The sequence below is a fragment of the Mirounga leonina genome, unplaced genomic scaffold, assembly GCF_011800145.1.
Source record: "Mirounga leonina isolate KUSES-001 unplaced genomic scaffold, KU_Mleo_1.0 Mir_199, whole genome shotgun sequence".
Classification (NCBI taxonomy): domain Eukaryota; kingdom Metazoa; phylum Chordata; class Mammalia; order Carnivora; family Phocidae; genus Mirounga; species Mirounga leonina.
Window position 1 is genome coordinate 2562443 of NW_023270498.1, and position 17702 is coordinate 2580144.

A 17702-nucleotide genomic window follows, 5' to 3' on the forward strand; every position below is an offset into this window, starting at 1 on the left:
AGGTGGGTGGGCACAAAGTGATCAGGCAGGCAGGTGCACAGGTAGGTTGGTATGTGGGGGGGCAGGTGGGTGGGCACCAGGTAGATGGGTGCATGGGCAGGCCAGCACCCCAAGAGCATATGGGAGGGTCTGGACTGGAGGAGCCCCAGCTCACCACGGAGCCCACATCTGGACCATCATTCCTGAAGGGATCTTGTCTGAACAAGTCCATCTTCAGGCTAAGATGGGTCTAGTTGCACACACGGGATCCCAGACAGCCAACATGAGCCAGTATGGCAGACCTTGTCTTGTTGGTAGTAAGAAATAAAACACAGCAAGACCGTACATGCAGAATAGGGAAGAGGCAGGAATGGCTCGGGGCTCCGGATCTGAAAGCCAAGCAGCAGGGAACATCCACGCTGTGGTTGCCTTGAACGTGTTGGAGAATGACCTATTGCTTCTCCAGAAGCTCATGCCCACCCCACAGCTCTGCCTCCCTGCACCTGGAGGGAGACCAGCCGTGCAGCAGGTGGTTTGGACAGATCCCATCTCTCTGGGGACACGCTCATATTCTGACGGTCATGTTACAGCTCTGGGGGTGAGCGGAGTCTGAACTGGTGGGACAAGCCTCAGGGGACACGAGCCCATAAAACTACGGATGGTGCCCCGTGCTTTTAGTCTCACGGTGGTTTCTTTCTTCTCTCCTCTGTCCAAGTTTATGTGGTTGGCATATTACGTGGGCATGCGGGACATTGTCTTCTGCAGGGGGGCTGGTTCGCCTCTCACCGTGTCCTCAGGCATGGCCAGTCGTGGTAATAACCATGCTCATTTCAGTGGGGATGCGGACGTGCGGGGAAAGCATTTGCTTTGATGCGAGTCTGTTTTGAATTGGAGCAGACGCTTCTTGAGGAATGGCACATCAGGTCCTTACAACCTGGCAGTTTAAAAAATCTTCCCAGGTTACCAGCTATTTTAGCTTAAAAAATGCATCTACTCTGGGTCCCAGCAACCTCTGTGATTGAGCTTAAATCAGGTTCCTAACAATGCTATCTGGGCTTCATCTTTTTTTTTTTTTTGGATGTGGGCAACCTTAATAGTTACCAATTTGCTGCGTGTTACCTAGCAACGAAGCGAATTTGCACAAAAGCAATCAGAGTGAGATCATGTTTTAGGATAGCACTTCTCAATTAAAGGGAGGGAAAACTGAAAGCAAGGGATTTAGAGCCACCACACTCTGAATTGGGTCCAGGAGCAGCACTCGATTTCGTGGGTTTGTTAATATGTGTTCCAGGGGAGGTGGGATCCCCAGTAGAATCTTTAGAGGGAGTGTCTGTCAGGTTGGCAGGTCATTACTGTTTTGCCCTTAATTTGGCCTAGAGGAGATAAGAGAAGTCCAAAGAGGAACTTTATCAGGCCTTCAGTCGGGGAGATGTCATTAGGTGGTTACATTGGTTTTGGAGTTCTGGGGTGCGCCGGGGGACTCCAGGCATTTGACGGTGATAGGTCATTGAGGTCCTGCGTGCAGGTAGACAAAGGAGGACAGAGGGTTGAGCTCTGGGCACTTTGACGTGAAGACAATGTAGGGGTGAGCGTGACCAGCCAGGGGGCGAGGAGAGACCAGTGGGGAAGGAGAAGACAGGTCCATGAAGGAGGAGGGACGGTCAGACTCATCAGATGCTGTTCAGGGTCAAGTGCGATGAAGACTGAGGAACGACTTGTGGATTTAGGACACAGAGGTCATTGGTGAGCAGCCTGAAATCAGAGCAATGTTAGGAGCGTGATGGGGAGGCAGGTGTTGGGGATGTCATGCTCGCAGAGGAAGGGAGGGCAGGCCTGGCGTGAGCGGGGGACAGTGGGCAGCTGAGGGTGGCGGGGTTGAGTGATGCGGGGGGCCAGGATTAGCTCGCATCGACCTCTGGAGGGTGGTCACTGGACATGACAAGGTCCGGGGTGCCACTCACTGGCAGTGAGTGGGTGGGATCGGGTTCAGGCCTCGAGAAACAGAGTGGAGGGGTTTTACTGCCTTGATTTTTCTATCTGTTTTCTCAGCCAACTGGTCTCTGGTTAGGGGGGTGAGTTGGCTTTAAGAGTCAGCCGAGCCTCTGCTAATAGTGGAATCACCTGGGGGGGGTGGGGGGTGGCCACGTCTGTGTGGGAACGGAGCGTCTAGACAGTTGTCTACTGAAAACAAACCATTTGTCCCCTCCTCCCAGCTGGGGTGCGGTCAACAATGGGAGCACCTGAAGAGCAGGGGCCTGAGTGACTGGTATAAATTTCGGTTGACAGTTCACCCAGTGGAAAACGCTGAGTCACACTTGCCCCAAACACAAGACGGGTCAGGCCCCGGGAAGTTACGTGAGCTCAATCTGGGCCAGGATGGAAAGTATATGAATAATGAAACAGACAGGACATATTTATTTTTTATTTTTTTTATTCTTATGTTAATCCCCATACATTACATCATTAGTTTTAGATGAAGTGTTCCATGATTCATTGTTTGTGCACAACACCCAGTGCTCCATGCAGAATGTGCCCTCCTCAATACCCACCACCAGGCTAACCCATCCTCCCACCCCCCTCCCCTCCAGAGCCCTGTTTGTTTTTCAGAGTCCATCGTCTCTCATGGTTCGTCTACCCCTCTGATTTCCCCCACTTCATTCTTCCCCTCCCGCTACCTTCTTCTTTTTTTTTTTTCTTAACATATATTGCATTATTTGTTTCAGAGGTACACAGACAGGACATATTTATTTAGGGATCCAGCAAGGAAGTCCTTGGGATTTCGCCCAAGTCTTCACCTAGGGTTCTGGAACTTTCTGGGACCAGACGGTTCTTGACGCTCAACTGTGTGGAACCCTTATGATTCGTCTCCCGTCCAGCCTCCTGTCTGACTGGTCGTTGGCGATCCGGGAGTTAGAAGCATGCCCACAGCTCAGAGGGGAGGGAATCCACTTTGGTCTAAGCGCTCAGGGCAAGGCTTGGGGAAGGCGCCGCTGACGGGGGTCTTGAACAATGAGTACGATGTTGGAAGGGGAAAACAGGGATGAGTATCTGCAGAGTTAACAGGGCGCCATGGCAGGGAGTGGGATGCTTATTTGTGAGAAAAGAGTAGGCCCACAGAAGGAGGTGAGGCCTGGGTGGGGGGGCTTTCCTTGCACGGGGTGTCTGAGACCCAGGGCTCTCGCACGGAAAGCTCCCTGGAAGGGAGCAGGGGACCGACTTTCACAAGAATGGCAGCTGACAATTTGTGCTTTGCTGGTGGCGTTTCCCAGGAACTTCTCTGTCAGGAAGGTGGGTGGATAGGAAGGTAGTGCACGTGGGCCGGACCCACGGGGCTTCTGCAGACCATCCCTCGGTGTGTCGTGGAGCTGGGTCTCTGCCTTGCTCCCTCCGACACCACTGGCCCCCCAGCCATCCCACATGTTCCCAGCGTCCTGAAGAAATGTAGGGCCCTTGAGAAAATAGTCCTCCAGGATCCACTGAGAAAACAGTCTTCGGTGGATCCTGCTGCCCGGGCCTCACACGGGGCCCGTTGGCAAGATTCCACCTGAACCTCAAGAAGGCCAGGGCTGCCATGTCAGGACTCTGGAGCGTGAGTGGCTTCTAGGCCTCCTCCATATATCAGTGGTTCACCAAGTTCTTGGCTGTTACCGGTCCTTACTGATGGACTGAAATCCGCAGCAGAGCTTTAAGGCGTTTCAGGGGCAAGAGTGAGGGCTTTGTTCTTCTTCCAGAACTCTCGAGGATGTGGAGTTAACACAGCATCAGCACAAACAGACCCGCGTCCTGTCCGGAGGCATGAAGAGGAAACTGTCCGTTGGTATTGCCTTCATCGGCACAGCGAGGACCGTGGTTCTGGACGAGCCCACCAGCGGGGTGGACCCTTGCTCGCGCCGTGGCATCTGGGACATTCTCCTCAAGTACCGCGAAGGTAGGAAGGAACAGGGCATCCTTCTGCTGTGTCCCCCAGCGATACGGTGGAAGGAGCCAGGTTATATCCCCGTAAGGACACGTTGCCTTTTATGGGAGAAAATGGAATTGTCACGAGAGTGTATGGAGATCTATCTGTTATTTTTAAATTTTTTTTGAAGATTTTTATTTATTTATTTCGGAGAGAGAGAGAGAGCATGAGCTCAAGCAGGGGGAGGAGAAGAGGGAGAGAGAATCTCAAGCAGCCTCCGTGCTGTTCTATGACGTCTGTAACGTCTCTGTTTGGCTGGGATGGGCTTACTTTGTGTCTGATCTCCCAAACAGACTGGGACCAAAGCATGGTAGACAGGATTTCAACTGAAGTCGTATTCATCCAAATTGGGTGCCGTCCCAGAATCCCGGGTTGTTAGAACAGGTGTCCTAGCTGGCATGTGGAACGAGCCTCCTCTCCTTCAGTGAGGGAAGCAGGGCACGGAGAGATGGGCGTGGGGAGGGCTCTCGGCTCCAGAGGAAGCTCACCAAGCCATGGGCGGCCGGGGGCGCTGGGCTAGGCCTTCCCTGTTTCAGCCGTTTTGTCCCGTGTCTCCAGTTTCGGCTTTGGGTGGGTAATTGCTGACCCCCACCTGTGACTCTCTGATCCTGACAGCTAAGAAGCATTGGTACGTATTTCACGTAGAAACACCCTAATTGGGAAGGAGGCGGCTGTAGGGACACCTCGCTGGGTGCTGCTGAGGTGCAGGAGAGTAAAAGGCAGGGTCACCACCAATTCTCCAGAAACACTGCTTTGCTTTTCTCTCTTAACTTCTACAGAGCAGGTGGTGGGGGGGAACACGGAGCGAGCCGTCATGACCTGCTGTTCCTTTCTGGGCGTCGGCCTGGGGAGGAGGGACAGTTAACCAGCAAAGCGAGGATGTATCCGTGGCATGGCTTCATGTGCCCTCCTACAGCCTCGCCACGGTCCCTGAGGCCAAGCAGGGTGCTGGGGCCCAGGCAGGCGCCCAGAGTTGGTGTCCCGCACGTTCACGGGCCCTGGGCTTCGGCACCGAGGGGGAGAGAGGGTCTGCCAGGGAAGCCAGGGCAGAGGCTCGGGGCCGGGGGCCAACTGAGGCCCAGGGAACAGGGGTGCTCTGTGCTCTGACCTGACCCTTTCAGGGCCCCGCCTAATCTCTGAAGGTCATTACCCCAAGATCACAGGACGCTGACCACAGTGCCAGAGATCCTGACCCTTGCCCATTGCCGTGAGATCACAGAGCCCTCCCGTCTCCTCTTGCCTACGTGCCCACAGGGGAGAGAAGTAGCAGAATGGGGACCCCTGAACCTTCTGTGCGTGAGACTCTGAGCCCCACTGGAGGGATAGAGGAAACAGAGATAAAGCTAATTTACCTTGCACTGAGTAATTTCTCTGCCGCCCCGAGCAGGGGCTGATGAAGAAGATAGACGAGAAGCAGACCAGCCCATGGCTTCCATCGTCTCTGAGCTTGCGGTCTCGGTACACATTAGATGCCAAGCCTGCTACTCTCGTTGATTTTAGAAATCAGAGATGGAATCTTCCAGGACTCGGCCGTCAGAACACTGAGTCGCGAGCATAATAGTATCTTTCAACAGCAAACCCGATGCGATAAAAATCTCAGAGACAGACAGCTCTCTTCAAATTCTGTTGTTATAACTTCCTTATTTCTCACCGTCCTTGGTCGGTGAGCAGTGATTTTGGCGTTTGCAGGGCTAGTCGGTCAGATGTCAGCAGGTGATATAGGCAGAACCACAAGGAAAGTAGATTCTCAAGAACCAGGATGTACGACTGTTTCTGGAAAGAGCCCCTGACCTGCAGGTATTTGTGATACAGATCTGAGGACTGGATAAAATCTTTGCCTGCTGAGTGGAAGGAGGGGTCCCTGTGGGCACAGCCGGTGCTCATGGGGCTCAGTCCACCTGGGATTTGATCCGTGTGTTCCCTCCCTCCTGCGACGTGCTGAGCTGGGCGCTGAGCACTTGATTGGGCCAGGGCTCCCTTGGGAGAAGGAAGGAAGGAAAAGGTGCCGGAACAAATCAGTGCATAACTCCCGAATTCTACTCACGCTCCTGCTGTCCATGCCTGCATGACCCTGGAGAAATGATCATATTCCTTGGGTGTCCCATGTTCTGGCTTGTAGGATTTCGGGAGAAGGAGATGTACTGTATACCAAAGTGTATGGCTCAGTATCTGGTAGGTCGGTGTTCAGTCAATGAGAGTGTATTGTTACTGTTATTAAAATAGACAAGAGGGGCGCTTAGGTGGCTCAGTGGGTTGAGCATCTGCCTTCAGCTCAGGTCATGATCCCAGGGTCCTGGGATCGAGTCCCGCATCGGGCTCCCTGCTCAGCGGGGAGTCTGCTTCTCCCTCTGCCTCTGTCCCTACTCTGCTTGTGCTCTCTCGCTTTCTCTCTGTCAAATAAATGAATAGAAATTTAAAAACAAAAAACAACAATTATTCCTGCACAAGGTGGCCCCTGGGCTCCGTGAGGTCTGTTCCTGGGGCGGCCCCTGGCTCTCGTGCCCACCTGCTCGCGGACGGCCCCCTGCCCATCTCCCAAACCTGCTGTCTGTGGTCAGGATGGCTTCTCCTCTCCTATCATGTGTGATGGTCACATCATCCCTGACCCTGGGGGAAATCAGTGCAGACCGTGGCCACTCGCCCCGCCTTAATCAAATGCAGTGGTCGCTTCCATGGGATAAATATAGGCTTCTTCTTAAGTGACCCTGAGATTATTCTCTGAAGACCCGTGAAGGGGCTTGAGTATCAGAGGAGAGACAGAGATGCCCTCCCAGCCTTTTTTGTTTTTTTAAAATTTCTCCTCCACGGCCTTGCAGGGGTGTGCCTCTGGGTCTTACAGCTGGGGTGGCCACACATGGGCACTTGGTGTTTCTGCCCCTCTGTGTCACCCTCTGTGCATGTCAGTGGCCCCTGTGACTCACCAGGGGATGGAGGATTTGTAGAAACAGCATCAAAACCCAAGGGCACCTGCAGAGGAAGAAGCATCCCCTCCAATCTGCGGCTAAGTCGTTTTCGCACGTCTCAGTTTTTTCCGATGTAAAAATTGGCGATGGTCTTTAAATCGTCAACCCCCCTCCGCCCCCGATCGTGTGCTGACTCTGACACCACCCTTTCGGGACGCAGGCCGGACGGTCATCTTCACAACCCACCACCTGGACGAGGCGGAAGCACTCAGCGACCACGTGGCCTTCTTGCAGCAGGGCCGGCTGCGCTGCTGTGGGCCCCCCTTCTGCCTGACCGAGGCCTACGGCCAGGGGCTCAGCCTGACGCTCACCAAACAGGTAGGAAGCTGGAGCAAACCAGCAAATACTGATTCTGCGTCCAGTCTGGTCCGTGACGCTGCTGGAATCCCAAACGAGGCCTGGTGTCGGCACAAGGCCCTTGGGGGCTCGGGGCAGGTGTGGGAAGGGGTGAACCCAAGCAAGAAGGAAACAGAATATGGTGACCATGGTGTCTGTGCAATGGGCTCAGGGGCCGGCGAGGCTGGGGGCCGGCCACGGGGTTCCCGGTGGTTAGGGATGGGGGAGGCTGAGCTGCAGGCCCAGTTACTGGTGGCCCCAGACAAGGGGCTGACGGTGTGATGGGTGGGCTGGAAAGGGAGTCGGTAACTGCATCGAAGCCTCTGGGTGCAGGGGCTCGGATGCAGAATAAATCCCCCAGGGCTGAGCAAGGCAGTGAGCCCCTGGGACCATGGTGCGTTTTGACTGAGCGGAACCAGACGGGGGTCAGAAGCCCCTGACAGGTAACAGCACGTCCCGTGTCTGGCCAGGTAGCCCCATGGCCCAGATGCTCCAGAAGTATTTTTCTGACAGCGAGGGTCCATCTAGGAGCATAAAGCTTTAGGCGAATGAAGCAAGGGACGCGTGGGGTAAAAGTACACGTCAGAGGTCCCGTCAGCCGGGGGTGGGCAGAGGTGGCTCTGGGGTTGGGGTCCAGGGGGTGTGGGCTGTGAGTCGAGCTTCCTCTCTGACTTGGGGTGAGGATCTCACCGTCCTGAGGTGGCTCCTTTCTTCTGTGCGCGGGGTGAGGGGGGGAATCCTTGTCTCCCCTTTAAGAAGACCCAGCCCCTTGTCCTGTAGTCCAGAGGGGTTCTCCCCAGGAGCAGGGGGTGAATGTGAGGGCAGCCCTCCCCAGGCCTGCCTGACGTGCCTGGAACCGAGACCAAGGCGGGCGTGGGAGGCTCACCTCCATCGGAGACGGTCACTGTATCCTTGAAATGCCTGTGGCTTAAATGGTACGTCTCCCTTTCGCTGCTTTGAACTGGCATTTCGAATGTGAAATCGGATGACGGAAATTTGGTGTTTTGGGACTAAGGTTCCTCACTTCCTTTTTGGGATAGCCTTCTGTTCTGGAGGCCGATGACCCGAAGGACATTGCCCGAGCCACGTCTCTGATACAGTCCTACATCCCGCAAGCTTTCCTCAAAGACAGCAGTGGCCGGGAGCTGGTCTATGGTGTTCCCCAGGGTGCGGACAGGACCTGCTTCAAAGGGCTCTTCCAGGCCCTGGAACAGAACCTTCACAGTCTGCACGTGACGGGCTTCGGGATTTCAGACACCACGCTGGAGGAGGTACGGACGGTGACTCAAGCACGCTTTCATTTATTGCTGCGGGTGTGGGCAAGGCAGTGGGGAGGGCACGTGACGGAGAACACGGGCCATTTTTACCACTTCCAGGTTCTGATCGGTGCCGGACACCGTGTCAGCCAATATGGAGTGTTGCACTCCCCGTGCCTCCCTAGCATGGGGAAATGCACATTTTTGGATTTGAGAACTTTGATGTCTTCAGGAGTCATTAGGTGTCCAAACACTTGTTAGTTGGGGGTTGGCTGGCTGTGTCTCCTCACCTGGAGGCGCCCTTGCCTTCCTCCGTGAACCTGCTTCTGCCCAGGTGCCCATGGCCCCACTTCGGCCGGAGGAGGAGGTGTGCAGAAGGTCAAGCTCATGAGCTCTGCTGGCTCTCTGGGGGTCCCCCACCGCCCCCCAGTTCCGCTTTCCTGTCCCTTGGGACTAAGCTGGGTGACACCCACCTCTCCGTGTGGTTTCTCGGCAGTGTGTGGCCAGTGGGAGGCAGGGCCAGGCATTTCCTCTGGGAGGAGGTGGCCACGGGTGTAACTGAACCAAAGGCAAACCTTGTCTGGGGGCCTCGAGGTTGGCCGAGCCCGAGTTGAGTTCTAAGTTTATGTTGTTATTATTACAGAAAGTGCTGTAGATTTAGAATAAAAATCCAGTGATGCTGGGGCACCTGGGTGGCTCAGTCAGTTGAGCGTCTGACTCTTGATTTCGGCTCAGGTCATGATCTCAGGGTTGTGAGATCGACCCCCGAGTCGGGCTCTGTGCTGGGCGTGGAGCCTGCTTATGACTCTCTCTCTCTCTCTGTCCCCCTCACCCGAACTCTTTCTGTCTCTCAAAACAAAACATAAAAATCCAGCGATGCAAACTAAAATTTAAAAATCTGGGAGGGATCTTGGACCCTGTCTCCTTTTGAGTCCAGAATAGTTACAGGGGCCGATAAGCTTTGTGATTAGTAGTTGGCACAGAGTATGAAACAATATTAGAAACGTTATATAACATGAGAATGAAAATACACAACTTCTAGAACGCCAGAGTCTGAACTTTGGGCTGTATGTGGAACGGATTCGGGGGCTGGAGTCACATCACTGGGTTAGCCTCGTGAGAGAACAAACAGCCTCATGTGTGTGAATCAGCATCATTCCAAGTAGACAGTGCCCATGGCAGCTTTTGTTTGGAATAAAATGGTCATGAAAGGTGGTAAAACGTAACAAGATTTACCATTTTTAACTGTTTAAACCCAAACACTGTCCCTTGTTATTTTTCCTGTATTAAGGGTGAGGCTCAGAGAGGCTGGTCTCTTTATCCCAAATCACACAGCTCATCAGCAACAGTGCTGCCCTGGGATGGAGGTTGCTGCCAACGAGGCAGGGTCCCCAAACGTGCCCAAGACTTTGCGGGTGGTGCTATCTGTGCCAGTCTGTTTGGCTCACTGGCACCCCGGGGCTCCCCGCACAATGCCCTGCACCAGTCGGTGCTTAATAAATACTTTCTGGGGGCGCCTGGGTGGCTCAGTCGTTAAGCGTCTGCCTTCGGCTCAGGTCATGATCCCAGGGTCCTGGGATCGAGCCCCGCGTCGGGCTCCCTGCTCAGTGGGAAGCCTGCTTCTCCCTCTCCCACTCCCCCTGCTTGTGTTCCCTCTCTCACTGTGTCTCTCTCTCAAAGAAATAAAATCTTTAAAAAAAAAAAAATTTCTGAATGAAACTGTGAGCAGGATGCTTCCAAAGATATGTCCAGCTTCCGGGAAGAGAACATCGTAGTGGAAAAGGCATGCGCTCTGCCCCAGCCGGTTCTAATCCAAATCCGTCTCCCTTCCAATGCCCAGGGCCTTGGATAAATCACTCAATTTGTGAGAGCCTTGGGGTTTTGATCTTTGAAATGGGACCATTAGAGCAGTTTACTTGGTTATTCCAAGAATTGTCTATAATACATAATACACAATAATGCCTGCAATAAGACAGTCAAATATGGTAAAGATTCTTCCTGCCCTCGGAAACCCAGTGTGAAATCGTCGTCATGGCTTTGGAGTGACGGTGAAGCTAAGTTGCATCTTCTGCAGGATTTTGGGCAGACACCAGGGCCCCCGTGGAAGAGCAGGAGACTGGGGAGTTTCCCAAGCCCCTGTCCCTCGATGGCGTGAGGCAGGGCATGTCTGGCGTTCCCCGTGGACACGCGTGCCAAGCGCCGGCAGCTCAGTAATCACTGGCTCAGATGGGGCTATGCCACAGCCCATGGTCACCGTCTTCCGAACCCTGGATGACAAGATGGCTACTATGCCAGCAAGCCAGCGACTGAGACGGTTGGGGACTTGGGAATCACTGTTTCCCTGCAGACAGAGGCACGCTGCCCTTGAGAGTTATGCTGCCAGTTCGGGTCACTCGAAAAGGAAAAAGGAAATAGTTTTTTTTTTTGGTCTTTTCTAATTGCTTTTATTTTCTTAGTAAAATAGGAAAGAAAGGCATCAGAAGATTTATCGAAAATAATTTCCTTTGCATTGTGAGGTGAGGGTGTTGCTGGGGAAGCCCGGACTTGCTGCATGGCAACATCTGTCTGTGTCTGTAATCGTTCCCGGGTCCACACGTTGCTTGTGTAGACTGAGCGTGTTCATGGCCCATGTGGTTTGCTACCCCAAGAAGAGGGTAGAGCTGCCTGAGGGAGTAGGGAGCACCTTTTGGACCAAACACACTTATCAATAAAATAACGAGCATTCGCCTTCAGCATTTGTACGCTTTCTCACTCACAGGTACACACGTGTGGCAGGAAGAACGAGTGTCCACCTCATGGATGTGGCATCTTATCTGTGGCTAATAAAGTAGGAAAGTCGAGGAGTCCCTGCGGTAGTTGTCATTAGGTAGAGTGAAATTTTGTGGAGGGCTTGGCTTAACTAGTGTATGAATTTAAGCATCATAGTCAAAAATAGCGAGGGGTCTTTGTGTTCCGTGTGGATGCTTAGCGTTTAAATGCTTTGTTAACCGTTATGCAATCAATAATTCAGGGAAAAACGTATGCTTATGGAGGGGCTTATTAATAACTATGAGGTATATGAGATACCTACATATTCTTCTTAATATTTCTTTCCCTCCCTCCTTCCTCCTTCCCTTCTTCCCTCCTCCATCCACCCCTCCCTCCCTCCCTTCAGCCCTCCCTCTCCCCTCTCCCTCACCCCTCCCTCTTCCTCTCACCCCTCCCTTTCTCCCCTTCTTCCCTCCTCTCACCCCTCTTCCCTTTTACCCTCACCCCTTCCTCTCTCTCCTCCCCTCCCTCTCTCCTTCCCTCTCTCCCTCCCCCTCCCCCCCCTCTTTCCTTTCTGTCAAATAATCAGGTCTGGTTGGATTTCCAACCACAGCCTTGGATTAAATCAAAGAAACTTCTGGGCCAGGAAAAGTGTCAGCCCTGCCTTCTACTCACTTTTGTATGCTTGTATTGCTCCTTTTATCTGTCAGAATCTTTTTTAAGCCACTCGTCTCTTTTATAGGCATTATTTTAGTAAAAGCTAGACAAATCAATGGAACATTGACTTAGAGGGGCCATAGAAAGCTGCCATTGCTGAACCTGAGAGGCCAGTGGGGCGGCCTCTGTCACTGTCGATGGCAAGACTGGCTGATGCAGGACACCGGAAGCCATCCATGCCTTCAACACTAGGAATTCTTAACTTCTGACAGGGTTTAGTGGAAGCAGAAACTGAGGTCTTTGAAGTTGCTACACTCGGGGTGGTGATGACCACCCCGTGGGGCAGCCCTCAGAGATTCTGGCTGAATCCAGGGGTCCTGGCGCCCAGATGCAGAGCCCCTGGGCTGGGATCCTGACTCCAGGCCATTGGCCGAGTGTGTCCCCGGGAGCCACCAAGAGCCACAAGGTGAGGCTGATGGAAGGGGCTCCTGGTGCAGCCTGAGGTGCCTCACTTTGATGGGTGCCCATGAAATGTCCAGGAGCTGCCCCTGGAAGGGTCCCCGGGGCTGGGTGGTGCTGGGTGGTGTTCCTGAGTCCTGGGCTCCTGCCACCTTCCCGGATGGAGGACTCCCCTGGGGACTCCGTGCCTGTGGACAGCTCTGGGGCTGGGAGCTGGCTTTGAGTGGGGCCCCTCCTTCCCTCACCCCGACTCAGTGACAGCCTGTGCAGGACTCCCTGCCCTGGGGGCCCCCCTCCTCCCTGGAGAGAGGGGCCTGTTAGAGCAATATGCTGCGCTGCCATGCTCAGGATCTTAAGTCTGATTCAAAATGTCTCTGCATATGCCACTGTTTAAGAGGAGTACCCAACTAATGACACTGATCTTAAGCCGTGTCGATTTTCCCATAACCGTTACTCTAATGGCTACCTGATTTCTGTTGTAAACAGCTTCCGGCATCAGGTCACTCCTGCTGAGTGCAGTCGGGGCTGCCGGGGTGAGGGGGGGAGCAGCCCGGGTGTGGGTGGGTTGAATCTGGCCACTACGGTCAGGGCGAAGCTGGACGAGTCACTTGGGCTGGAACGCCACTCTTCTCATGGATGACATAGAAATTTCTTCCCTAACTTTCTCACACAGTGTCTGTTTGGGTCCGATAGCTCGATAATTCTGAGAACAGATTACAAACAGCAAGAAATCACGCAAACGGGAGGACTTCTCAGTATCACTCAAACACTGCTATTTTAATCCAGAATACACATGCATTGGTGTATTCAGAAATTAAGCATTTCTGTATTTTAGTCCTTCTCTATTTTTAATGTTATGGCAATGTTTTATCGTGGCATAACTTCTGAAAATTCTTTTTTGTTGTTGTTGTTAAGATTTTATTTATTTATTTTTGCCAGAGAGAGAGAGAGAGAGGGTGAGTGCATGACTGGAGGGGAGGGGCAGAGGGAGAAGCAGACTCCCGGCCAAGCAGGGAGCCTGATGCGGGACTGGGTCCCAGGACCCTGGGATCATGACCTGAACGGAAGGCAGCCGCTTAACCAACGGAGCCACCCAGGTGCCCCTGAAAATTCTTTTTTTTAAAGATTTTATTTTTAAGTATTCTCTACACCCAGCGTGGGGCTCGAACTCACAACCTCGAGATCAGGAGTTACAATCTCTACCTGTGGAACCGGTCAGGCGCCCCCTGAAAATTCTTCTGATGCTAATTCCTTAAATATCCCTATTTCTGATTTGTATTTACCTTCCTTCGCCAAAATATTCTTACTTATACCCATTGATGCATCTTTTGGAACTTTCTTAATCATCCTCCTCTTTGCCCCCTTTTTTAAAAAAAATTCTTTATTCTTTATTGATGAAGTTGCATAGTCAAATCCACTCAGTAAATCTTAGCAAAGGCACGGGGTCGTGGGACCATCAGCACCAACAAGATATGGAGGGATTCTGTTCTCACCGCCTTCTTCAGGGAGTAATTCCTTCATTCAACTTGCTTTTCTGCAACCTCCTTGTTCTCTTTTCCCCAGACTCCGCCATCTCTCGTCCTTGGTGCTAATCACCCCAAAACAAGTCCAACAAGAAGCAAAGAGTCAGCTGCTCACTTACTTGGGAGATTTCATCTGTGCTTCTCCGATTTCTTGCAGTCCTTCCCACCTGCTACATTTAGTACATGCTTTGTGCATAATAGGTGCTAAACAGATATTGATTGCTTAGAGCTCACGTAGGTTTCTTTTCTCTTGTGCACGTGCAGATGCTCAAAAAGAAGTTATCCATCTTAAGGGCCACCGTAGACAAAGATCTGAAATACAGATTTAACAAAGTATAATATTATAGTATATTTGGACTTCTTTGAGAAAGGTATCTTAAATTGGAAGAAGATTAAGCCATTTAAAAACTTTCTTTTGTTTGATGGAGTCCATAGAATATCTATCTCAGCCAATTTTGTCTTTTTACGCCGGGCAAGTATCGACTTTCTTGTTGTGTCTGTTATCGATCTGCAGTGAGCAGGGCTGTGAGCACATCGCGTGGGCTCCCCCTTTGTTCCCCTGTGCGCTCCCCGATGACTCTGCAGCAGGTGCACAGGGCCTGCCGGGGACACCCCCACCTCTGCTGCGAGAGTGCAGGTTTCATTTTATTTTTATTTATTTTATTTATTTATTTTTGCAGGTTTCATTTTAAACCACAGTAAATTTCCTTGTGATTCAGGGTCCCCAAAGGGGCTCCCAAGCCAGTGAGGCTGAGATGTAAAAACCTGATCAGGGAGCACCATGTGTGTCCCAGGGCACGGAGCAGTGTTTCCTCGGTATGGTTGGGGGAGCAGAGAGAGCTGGAGCCCTCCCCACGTGGCCCCCGGCTGTGCACAGGAAGTACATTTGTAGCTAGCTCTCCGCTCCCCACAAGCTCTGAAGCCAAGACAGAATCTTTTGATGTCATGTAAATGGAGTGAATTTTAGAGTTTTAGTGGTATATATATATTTTTCATAGACTACTTTTTAGAGCAGTTTTAGGTTCACAGCAATATGGAGCAGAAGGTACAAAGATTTCCCATGTATCTCCTGCCCACTCCCCACAAAGCCTCCCCAATTATAAACATTGCAGTACATTTTTAATAATTGTGACGTTTTTAGTAATCTAGAGAGGAGAGACGGGCCGTTTCCTCCCATCCAGTCTGGTATGTTCTGTTTGGTGGGCTCCCTTTGTGCCTCCATCAGGAAGGTTCTGGATGTCAGTCCCTTGGGTGCATGAGCTCAGATGCGTGCATCCTACGGAAGGGGACGGTGATTTCTTTTTTTTTTTTAATTTTTATTGTTACGTTAATCACCATACATTACATCATTAGTTTTAGATGTAGTGTTCCATGATTCATTGTTTGCGTATAACACCCAGTGCTCCATGCAGAATATGCCCTCTTTAATACCCATCACCAGGCTAACCCATCCTCCCACCCCCTCCCCTCTAGAACCCTCAGTTTGTTTTTCAGAGTCCCTCGTCTCTCATGGTTCGTCTACCCCTCTGATTTCCCCCGCTTCATTCTTCCCCTCCCGCTACCTGCTTCTTCTTCTTCTTTTTTTTTCTTAACATATATTGCATTATTTGTTTCAGAGGTACAGATCTGAGATTCAACAGTCTTGCACAATTCACAGCATGTACCAGAGCACATACCCTCCCCAGTGTCTATCACCCAGTCACCCCATCCCCCCCCCCCCCCCCCCCACTCCAGCAACCCTCAGTTTGTTTCCTGAGATTAAGAATTCCTCATATCAGTGAGGTCAGATGATACATGTCTTTCTCTGTTTGACTTATTTCGCTCAGCATAATACCCTCCAGTTCCATCCACGTTGTTGCAAATGGCAAGATCTCATTCCTTTTGATGGCTGCATAATATTCCATTGTATATATATACCACATCTTCTTTATCCATTCATCTGTCGATGGACATCTTGGCTCTTTCCACAGTTTGGCTATTGTGGACATTGCTGCTATAAACATCGGGGTGCGTGTACCCTTTCAGATCCCTACATTTGTATCTTTGGGGTAAATACCCAGTAGTGCAATTGCTGGATCATATGGTAGCTCTATTTTCAACTTTTTGAGGAACCTCCATACTGTTTTCCAGAGTGGCTGCACCAGCTTGCATTCCCACCAACAGTGTAGGAGGGTTCCCCTTTCTCTGCATCCCCGCCAACACCTGTCATTTCCTGACTTGTTAATTTTAGCCTTTCTGACTGGTGTGGGGTGGTATCTCATTGAGGTTGTTTTTTTTTTAAATATTTTATTTATTTATTTGAGAGAGACAGAGATAGTGAGAGAGAGCTCGAGCAGGAAGGAGGGGGAGAAGCAGGCTTCCCGCGGAGCAGGGAGCCCGATGCGGGGCTCGATCCCAGGACCCTGGGATCATGCCCTGAGCCGAAGGCAGAGGCTTAACCATCTGAGCCACCCAGGCACCCCTTATTGAGGTTTTGATTTGGATATCCCTGATGCTGAGCGATGTTGAGCACTTTTTCATGTGTCTGTTGGCCATTTGGATGTCTTCTTTGGAAAAATGTCTGTTCATGTCTTCTGCCCATTTCTTGATTGGATTCTTTGTTCTTTGGGTGTTGAGTTTGATGAGTTCTTTATAGATTTTGGATACTAGCCCTTTATCTGATATGTCATTTGCAAATATCTTCTCCCATTCTGTCGGTTGTCTTTTGGTTTTGTGGACTGTTTCTTTTGCTTTGCAAAAGCTTTTTATCTTGATGAAGTCCCAATAGTTCATTTTTGCCCTTGCTTCCCTTGCCTTTGGCGATGTTTCTAGGAAGAAGTTGCTTCGGCTGAGGTCAAAGAGGTTGCTGCCTGTGTTCTCCTCTAGGATTTTTATGGACTCCTGTCTCACATTGAGGTCTTTCAACCATTTGGAGTCTATTTTTGTGTGTGGTGTAAGGAAATGGTCCAGTTTCATTCTTCTGCATGTGGCTGTCCAATTTTCCCACACCATTTGTTGAAGAGACTGTCTTTGTTCCATTGGACATCCTTTCCTGCTTTGTCAAAGATGAGTTGACCATAGAGTTGAGGGTCCATTTCTGGGCTCTCTATTCTGTTTCATTGATCTATGTGTCTGTTTTTGTGCCAGTACCATGCTGTCTTGATGATGACAGCTTTGTAATAGAGCTGGAAGTCCGGAGTTGTGATGCCGCCGGCTTTGGTTTTCTTTTTCAACATTCCTCTGGCTATTCGGGGTCTTTTCTGGTTCCATACAAATTTTAGGATTATTTGTTCCATTTCTTTGAAAAAAGTGGATGGTATTTTGATGGGATTGCATTGAATGTGTAGATTGCTCTAGGTAGCATTGACATCTTCACAATATTTGTTCTTCCAATCCATGAGCATGGCACATTTTTCCATTTCTTTGTGTCTTCCTCAATTTCTTTCATGAGTATTTTATAGTTTTCTGAGTACAGATCCTTTGTCTCTTTGGTTAGATTTATTCCTAGGTATCTTATGGTTTTGGGTGCAATTGTAAATGGGATCGACTCCTTAATTTCTCTTTCTTCTGTCTTGTTGTTGGTGTATAGGAATGCCACTGACTTCTGTGCATTGATTTTATATCCTGCCACTTTACTGAATTCCTGTATGAGTTCTAGCAGTTTTGGGGTGGAATCTTTGGGGTTTTCCACATAAAGTATCATATCATCTGCAAAGAGTGAGAGTTTGACTTCTTCTTTGCCGATTTGGATGCCTTTGATTTCTTTTTGTTGTCTGATTGCTGTGGCTAGGACTTCCAATACTATGTTGAATAGCAGTGGTGATAGTGGACATCCCTGCCGCGT

At 50.9% G+C, this 17702-nt stretch overlaps 1 protein-coding gene across 1 annotated transcript in view; it reads left to right on the forward strand.

The window, feature by feature from the left end:
• The window catches only part of ABCA13 (ATP binding cassette subfamily A member 13), a 372949-nt gene that overhangs the window by 175199 nt on the left and 180048 nt on the right, over positions 1 to 17702 (forward strand). Inside the window, exons 39-41 of the mRNA XM_035026542.1 lie at positions 3711 to 3907; positions 7061 to 7218; positions 8277 to 8507. Coding sequence (XP_034882433.1) covers positions 3711 to 3907; positions 7061 to 7218; positions 8277 to 8507 — 586 coding nt within the window. The remainder of the gene's footprint in view (positions 1 to 3710; positions 3908 to 7060; positions 7219 to 8276; positions 8508 to 17702) is intronic.